The 9,206-nt window shown below is 38.8% G+C and overlaps 1 protein-coding gene across 1 annotated transcript; it reads left to right on the top strand.

The window, feature by feature from the left end:
* The first annotated feature begins 7,170 nt into the window (after positions 1–7,170).
* LOC103938905 (cytochrome P450 71D11-like) lies at positions 7,171–9,206 on the top strand. Its single transcript, XM_009348957.2, has 2 exons — positions 7,171–8,112; positions 8,574–9,206. The coding sequence occupies exons 1-2, from the start codon at positions 7,207–7,209 to the stop codon at positions 9,204–9,206; spliced, it is 1,539 nt and encodes a 512-aa protein (XP_009347232.2). The 5' UTR covers positions 7,171–7,206.

Raw genomic sequence — 9,206 nt, 5'->3', positions numbered from 1 at the left:
ATGAATTGCATCAAATATTTGCTTATGCACTAAATTATATGTTGAACATGCATTGAATTATAATCTGGAAATTTGAAAATTGAAAAAATATAAGGGTTTCGTTAGGAACCTAGAGAGCCAAGTCGCTAGGCTCCTTCAGCCGAGTCGAGTGAACCAAACCACGAAGTTAGAAGCTCCAGGTTTTGAAAACTAGAAAAAACCTGACGCCATTAATGACGTCTTTATCCTTTACCATCACGGGCATGGCCTGCAGCCAACGCCCCAAGCCTTTGGTCACTGTGTCCGACGACTAGTAGTCGTCCCCGATGGAATTTGGATCGAGATTCACTTGAATCTCCTTGGAATTTCTTGAAATCTAATTTGAATTTCCTAGTGTTTGGTTCTTGAACATCGAGCTTAACTTTCTCGATTCACCACTATGGTCGTTGTCAACCCACGTGACTCGCCCCGAGATCTTTAAACCAAGACACGGCCGTCAGAAGAGGCATCTCCGACCATCCCCTCTAATGGGCACACCCAGTACGGTTGGGATTTGTGGTTGGTCTGACCTAAGGCCTTTTAGGCCTGGACTCATCTCAACCTGAAAAAACAAATCTTAAAAAAGTTTTTTTTTTCTCTCATTAGGCCTACAAATACAGACCCGATGTCGGTCACCCTAAGCCCATATGACACTAGCCCGTAGAGCTATAGTGTCCTCATGCATGGATTGCACCAAATACCAGCTCGTAGCTGGTGATTTGGTACACCTACACTATGACGTACTTGATCACAGCCCCCCAAGGTTGTGGTGTTCCCATGTGACTCAGAGCACATGATTATGTCCCCCCCCTCGGGGTACATACTTTGCGAAGCAACAGAGTATGCCTCTGTATAGGGCAGCCTTCACCTACTCCTCATGACACCAGATCAGAGCTCATTTTCATGCCTTGGTCATATGGTCTTAATCTGCTTAGTTTTTTAACAATTTGAGTTTTATATTTTTTCGTTCGCACTTTAATTTTGGTCCGAAGTCCAACTAATTAATTCAATTATAATTCTAGACCTGAAGATCTATTTATTTTCTTGATTGCATATTTATGTGTGTGTGTGTGTGTGTGTGTGTGTGTATATTTATTTATTTATGTTTGTCTACTGGAACATATGAACCTAAAGTTCATAATTCTTTCGAAACCTGAAGTTTCTAGAAACATGCCTTTGTTTGAAAACCCTGAAGTTTTCCTTAAAGACATCACTTATAAAAACCCAAAGTTTTTTTCATGTAAATTTAAACCAATAAATTTCTATTAGAACCTAAATGTTCTATTCCTATGTGAATGGATCGATTTTTTCTCCATTACACTAACCACATTCTTGTCCATTTATTTTGTGATAGGGACATGTCGAATTTGAACAAATGCGACTTCAACGCTTTAAAGGTATCTAGAAGAAACTACCCCAAGTGGGTCTAAGATGTGAAGCTCCACCTCACCACAAAGAATTGGATCCTGCCATTGAAAATGAGATGGACAACCCAGTTGGTGAAGTTGAGAAAGCCACTACCATGACCTTCATTTGAAGACAAATTCATGATGCACTGCAAACCGAGTACCTTGCTGAGGAAGATCCATGAGCACTTTAGGTTGCTTTGGTTGATCGCTTTAAACACCAAAAAGACATCTTCTTACCTAAAGCAAGACATGACTGGAAGCATATGCGCCTCCAAGACTTTAAGTCTGTAAATGAATATAATTTTGAAGTTTGTCAAATCCGATCACTTCTCAAGTTTTCTAACGAGAAATTGATCAAAGAGGATCTCTGGAGAATACCTATTTAACCTTTTCTGCTACCAATATTGTTCTACATCAACAATATAGAGCTCAAAAGTTCACTAATTTTTCAAATTTCATATTTGTTTTACATCTCGCTGAAAAGCAGAATTAGCTGTTGAAGAAAAATCATCAAGCTCGAGTTACTTGGGCTATTGCTATGCCTGAAGCATGCTATAGCACAAACCAATGCCCAAAATGCCAGGTAGGGGCAGCCAAAAGCCACCCCGTCAAGGTCATTAGAGCCAATGCTCATCTAATGAAGGAAATCGAGCCCAAAAGTGCCCTAACCTAGTTCCCAAGTTCCCGAACTTTAAGAATAAAGGCAAAGCACTTGACACCATGGATGCGGACATGTGCTACCGCTGTGGTTCAAAGGACCATTGGTCCCGTGTTTGCTGTGCTCCCAGAAGGTTATAGCTGAATAGGATTCTCGTCATAAGAAGTTTGAATCAAACTTTGTGCAAGTGGATGAACCGGAGAGTACTAAGATGGAGGTTTCTGACTTTCAAGAGGTTATTACCCCTATGGAAGATTAGAATTTTAGACATCGAACTATTTTTAGTTGATTTTAGAACACCTGGGGCTGAATTCCATCTAGTGGCCAAACCCCCCTTGTTTTTTTGTTTAAGTTTGAACAATTTTCCTTTATGTTTGGATTATTTGTTGGTGATTTGTTTTTGGATATTAAGTTCTTTAATTACCATCCTTGAATACTTAAATTATTTTGAAGGGATATTTGGTTTTAAAACTTTATGCATGTGACTGATTCAAATGAATTTTTATTTCTTGGTATGACGAGTGGAAAAGTTAACTGTCTGGTAGATAGTGCAACCACGCACACCGTTTTGCATGAATACATCTATTTCACTAAGTTCATACTTAGGAATACACCTCTGACAATCCTCGTATGCCCATCCAAGCTGAACGAATGATACGGTAAGGCACGTATAATGTTGTCCAATGGTACAATTTAACCATTGAAGATGCACTTTATTCTCCATATTCAGGAATAACGTTGTTGAGTTTCAAGGGCATTAAAGATAATAATTAGCACGCTAAAACCTATGTAGAAAATGGTGTTGAATTTCTGTGGATCACTTTCTACGAATATGGTCAGACGTGTATTTTAGAAAAGATGGAGCGTATGCTGAGTGGTTTGTATAGTGCAACCATACATCTTATAGAGAGCCACTATGTGGCAGGCCCTACCTCAGGGATTGTGCACAAAATTACACTTTGGCATGATCGTTTGGGACACCTGGAAGAACAACGATGCGCCTTATCCTCAAATCTTCACATGGGCATCCACTAAACCAAAGTTTAGGTTCGATTCAAGGAATCACGTGTCAAACTTGCTATATGGGAAAGCTTATTATTAAGTCTTTTTATGACCAGATTCATTCGAATCCTCTTATTTTTCTACGAAGGATTCAGGGGGACATTTGTAAACTGATTAACCTCTGCAAACCATTTAGATATTTTATGGTTTTGGTTGACAAGTTCACACATTGGTCAAACATGTGCTTGTTGTCCATAAGGAACGTTGCATTCTCTAAATTGTTGACTTAGGTTATCAAGCTCAGGGCTCAGTACCATGATTATCCGATCAAATTTATTCGATTGGATAATGTTGGAGAATTCAGATCTAAAACTTTTGATGACTATTGCATGTCATTTGGGATTGAATTTGAGCATCTAGTAGCCCATGTTCACACCTAGAACGGCCTAGCAGAGGCATTCATTAAGTGCATACAAATGATTGCTCGATCGTACCAAGCTCCTGATCGCTACTTGGGGCCATGCAATATTGCTCGTAGCCATGTTGGTCCACCTGAAGCCTATTGCGACACAACCATATATCACCTTCAATTTGTTACTAGATATGAACCCGACATATCACATATGCGTGCTTTTTGTTGTGCGGTCTATGTGCTAATTTCGCCACCCTTATGTACAAAAATAGGGCCTTAGTGAAGGATGAGAGTCTATGTCAAATATGATTCTCCTTCAATTATTAGTTACTTAGAACCTTTGGTAGGCGATCTTTTTACTGCTGGTTTCACTGATTGTCATTTCTATGAGACAGTTTTATTCAATTGTTTGTTACGTAAAACCTTTGGCAGGCGATCTTGCTACCGCTCGTTTCACGGATTGTCACTTCTATGAGACAATCTTTTTGTCGTTAGGGGAAGATAAGAATGTCACCGTTCCTAAATAACGACTCAAATTATCGTGGCCGACTCCCACGTTGTCTCATTTAGATCCCCTCATCACTCAATCTGAAACTGAAGTGCAAATATTAAATCTTTAAAGCATAGCTTAGAGCTGCCAAATACTTTCACAGATCTAGTGCAAGTGACAAGATCACATATTCCAGCTGCAAATATACTTGCAAAGATGGATGTACCAAATGTATGACGGAATTCCCTCTTGGAGGCCTGGGATGCCACTTTGGTGGATCCATGTACGTTAGCATCTAGCTAATCCTCTACCTCTACAAAAAGCTGGAGACTAGTTGGTTCAAAGGATTCACACCCTTGGCACTACACAGACCATTGAGCCTACTGTGAATCTGATTGTCGCCTACTCATTCTATCCAACTTATTAGGAAATTCTAGATTATGGAAATGTCCTTGAAATGACGAATTCCCCTTCCAGAATCGATAGATTTGGGTCCATTATGCTAGCTTGGATGATGTTTAGTGTAGAAATAAGATGATTATTGACGATGCATTAGCATATGCAGTAGCTACTGAGATCATGTTGAGTGATGACATTGAACCTCATTCCATTAATGAATGTCGAGAAGCAATCCAAGTCAAACTCGATTGATTTATGAGACGTAAGGTATTTGGACCTATAACTCCTACTCCTCCACATGTGAAGCCTGTTGGCTACAAATGGGTTTTCATTTGGAAGCATAATGAGAAGAACGAAATTTTGCATTACAAAGCTCGTCTTGTTACGCAAGGTTTCTCACAACGCCCCGGGATTGACTATGATGAAACTTATTCACCTGTTATAGATTTGATTACTTTCGCTACCTTATCAGTTTGGTAGTTTCTGAAAAAAAACTAAGTATGCAGCTGATGGACATAGTAACTGCGTATCTTTATGGGGAACTTGATACGAAACTTTATATGAAAGTTCTTGAAGGACTTACATTGACCGGATCAAATATTTCCAAACCTTAAAACACGCTCTCAATTCGACTAAAGTGTTCACTCTACAATTTGAAGCAATTTGGAAGAATTTGGTATAACTATCTGAGTATGTGTTTGACTAGACAGGGATATGTGAACAACGATTTATGCCCTTGCATGTTCATTAAGAAGTCATATTCCGGTTTTGCCAATTGTTGTAGATTATGTCAACGACATGAACCTCATCGGAACTCCAAAAGAGCTCAAGAGAGCTGTCGTGCACCTAAAGTCGGAATTTGAGATGAAAGATCTAGGAAAGACTCGATACTGTCTCGGTCTTGAGATATAGCACCATTCGGATGGAATCTTAGTACATCAATTAAACTACACCCAGAAGGTGTTGCACCTCTTTAATGATGATAAAGTGAAGCCTTTATGTACTCCTATGGTCGTTCGATTACTAGATGCAAAACGAGATCTCTTCCATCCAAAAGAGGATGATGAAGAGATTTTGGACTTGGCTCAATGCACTATACTCAACATCTCCTTCACTGTTAATCTTTTGGCAAGATACAGTAATGCACCGACACGCAAACATTGGACTGGTGTTAATGACATCTTCGTTACCTTAAAGGTACTATGAATTTGGGCTTGTTCTATCCCTACAGATCCTCGAATGATGTGATGCCCCCTTATCTCGAGTTGATTCCTACCTTGTTGGTTATGCCAATGCATGATGCTTATATGATCCGCGCAAGGCGCTTTCTCAAACGAGTTATGTCTTTACTGTTGGAGGCACCGTAATCCCTTGGAGGTCAACTAAACAGACCTTAGTTGCCACTTGGTCTAACCATGCTGAAATTCTCGCCTTACACGAAACAACTCGGGAATGCTTCTGGCTGAGAGCAGTTGTGGCCCATACTAGGGTTTTGTCCCTACTAGTGTTTTACCATAGCCATTGGGTTTTTTTTGTTATTTTTATTTTTTATTTTATTTATTTTATTTTTATTTTTTGTTTTTGTTTTTATTTTTATTTTTGTTTTTGTTTTCTTTTTTTGCTTTTTTGTGAGACTTAGTTCCATATGCAAGTTCCTACTTTACTTTGAGACTATCGTGTTCCCAGAATCAATGCCGACGAGTCGACTTCCTCAACTCTACATCATGTCGAATCTACTTGAGTATTTGCACACTCAAGGGGAAGTGTTATAAACATTGTATGTAAGTGTGATTGTGTAAATCCTAGATTAGATTTGATATAGTTATTCTTCCCTATTAGGACTTGTATTCCTTGGAGGAGAAGGATTCTTCCCTCCCTTATTACTATAAATAAAGGCACTACGTAGGGGAAATAACATATCCTCTACACAACCTTACAAACACATCTCTACCTTCTCTTTCTCTGTCGTGCGCCCCTTCTCTCCCCTGTTAGATAAAATAAGCCACAACGCAACCAAGTTTTTGAATTTTAAAGAAAATTGTTTTCAAGAAATGTTCTTAAAAAGTGTTTTGAGGAATGATGAAATTTTTTGAATAGGATATGAAATAGGCCCTAATGTATTTACCATACCTTAAAATTACTATCTCCTTAATCACCTTACTTACCTGGGGAGTTTAAATAAAAAGGTGAATAATCAATCACTCAAGTCATCGAACTTTAATTTTGCTCGTTTAATTCCAAAAATCTCATTCTACACTCCTCACAAGTGTATTTTTCTTTCCAAATATAGAAACTTTGGAGTGTAGAATGAGATTTTTGGAGTGCCAATAACAATTCTCTTTCTTAATTATGAAACCTTTGTTTTGTCTGTAACTTTGGAGTAGAGATTGTTCCAAGGACCCTCAATACAAATATAATACTTGGATTCACCGGGAGCTGAATTCTATACTATTTTTATCTTGCTATGTACTCTCTCTTGTTTTCTTTGCCAGTACAATGTAAAACCTCAGCGATAATATTATATGGTTTATGACAATTGACATCTAGATATTGGTTTCTAACGCAATGACAAGATTAATTTGTGGCACTTAACATTGGTTGATTTTGAATTTTAAATACCAAAATGAGAAATTTGGTCAATGTCAAACATTATTTATGATAAAACGCTTTACATATATAAACACAAAATAAAAGGACAAATTATGCCGGCCGGGTTAAGGGAATCTATGCATCAGGTAAGAGACTACATCCTCTGCTATAAAGAGAGATATAATGCGTGCAATTTAATCAACAAGCTACTTCCAAACTTTCTTTCCTTATGGAGCTTCAATGGCCTTTCTTCCAAGTCCTGTTTACCTTTCTTCTCGTTGTGATCACAGTACTGAAAATAGCGAAGAGAAGCAAAACCAAAGAGTCGGCTGTGAATCTACCTCCAGGGCCATGGAAGCTTCCCTTTATAGGAAACATTCACCAGCTTGTTGGGTCTCAGCCTCATCATGGGCTACGAAACTTAGCCAAGAAATATGGGCCCATTATGCATCTACAACTTGGAGAAGTTTCCACCGTTGTTGTTTCTTCGGCAGAGTATGCCAAAGAGGTGATGAAAACCCATGACGTTGTGTTTTCATCAAGGCCCTATCTCCTTGCTTCAAGGATCATGTCTTATGAAGCCACAAACATTGCCTTTGCACCATGTGGTGATTACTGGAGACAACTACGAAAAATTTGCACGTTAGAGCTTTTAAGCACTAAACGTGTGCAAGGCTTCAGGTCTCTTAGGGAAGAAGAGGTGGGGAATCTCATTACATGGATTGGTTCAAACGCAGGATTACTGATCAACCTCACTGAGAAAATTTACTCATCTACGTATACCTTCACGTCGCGAGCAGCCTTTGGCAAAAAATGCGAAGATCACGAAAAGTTCATAGATGCTGTGAAGGAGTCTATAACGGTGGCAGCAGGCTTTGATCTTGCAGATGTTTTTCCTTCTGCCAAGCTGCTTAATCTGATGGGTGGAATTAGGCCTACACTCGAGCGGCTGAAAAAAGTGACTGACAGAATAATGGAAAATATCATCAACGAACATAAAAAGAAAAGGTCAACAACAAAAAGTGGAGAAGGTGAAGCAGGGGAAGACCTGGTCGACGTTCTCTTAAAATTTCACGAGCATGGAAATGGCCTTGAGTTTTCCTTAACTACTGACAACATCAAAGCAGTAATATTGGTATGTGTTTGCACTTTCTTTTGATATCACTTTAATAATTCAAACTAGTTGTTAATTATATTCAATCTAAACACCAATTTTCATTCTTGTTCTAAATATACAAAATAAATGATTAGAGATGCATCTTTTAAGCACTGGTGCCACTGTCTAAGGCTGAATCCACCTACATGTATGTTTTTCTTCCCAACCGGCTGTCACCTGTAGCCACTGTTTTTAACACAAAGAATACTATCGATGCAGATTACCTTTTCGGCTGGTTTGGAATTCCATAATTCATTCTAAATGTGCTTATTGTTTTTCTTACATATCAATTGACACTCTTCATGAAATTAACGCTATTAAAAATTGAACTTAATACAAAAGTTTTTCTAAGAACATAGTTATTTTCCACGACTAGAACTGTTTGCAATTTTAGAGAAAAACCTAGTTTAATCATTAACAAATTTATAATTTTTGTGCAGGACATCTTCGCAGCTGGGAGTGAGACATCAGCTACAACCGTAGATTGGGCCATGTCAGAAATGATAAAAAATCCTAGAATATTGAAAATGACACAGGATGAGGTGAGAGAAGTGTATAACAGAAATGGGAAGGTAGACGAAACAGGCATTAGAGAGATGAAATATTTAAGCTTTGTGATCAAAGAGACACTCAGGCTACACCCTCCTGCTCCCCTCTTGCTTCCAAGAGAATCTAGTGAGAGTTGTAAGATTAATGGATATGATATACCTGTCAAAACCAAGGTGATTGTGAATGGATGGGCAATTGGAAGAGATCCGAATTACTGGACTGAACCAGAGAGCTTCTATCCAGAGAGGTTCCTTGATAGCTCCATTGACTACAAGGGAACAAACTTTGAGTATATCCCATTTGGTGCTGGAAGGAGGATATGCCCAGGAATTTCATATGGTCTGGCCAACGTTGAGCTCCCACTTGCCCTTTTTTTGTACCATTTTGATTGGGAACTCCCTGATGGGAAGTCGCATGAAGAGCTGGACATGACTGAGCTTTTCGGTGTTACAGTTCGAAGAAAAGAAGATCTGCGCTTGATCCCCATTCCTTATCATCCTCCATCTAGTAAGAACTGCCAGTAG

This window comes from the organism of the source record quoted next, unplaced genomic scaffold (genome assembly GCF_019419815.1).
Source record: "Pyrus x bretschneideri cultivar Hongxiangsu unplaced genomic scaffold, Pyrus_bretschneideri_v1 Contig38, whole genome shotgun sequence".
NCBI lineage: Eukaryota > Viridiplantae > Streptophyta > Magnoliopsida > Rosales > Rosaceae > Pyrus > Pyrus x bretschneideri.
This window is presented reverse-complemented; position numbering and strand designations above follow the sequence as displayed.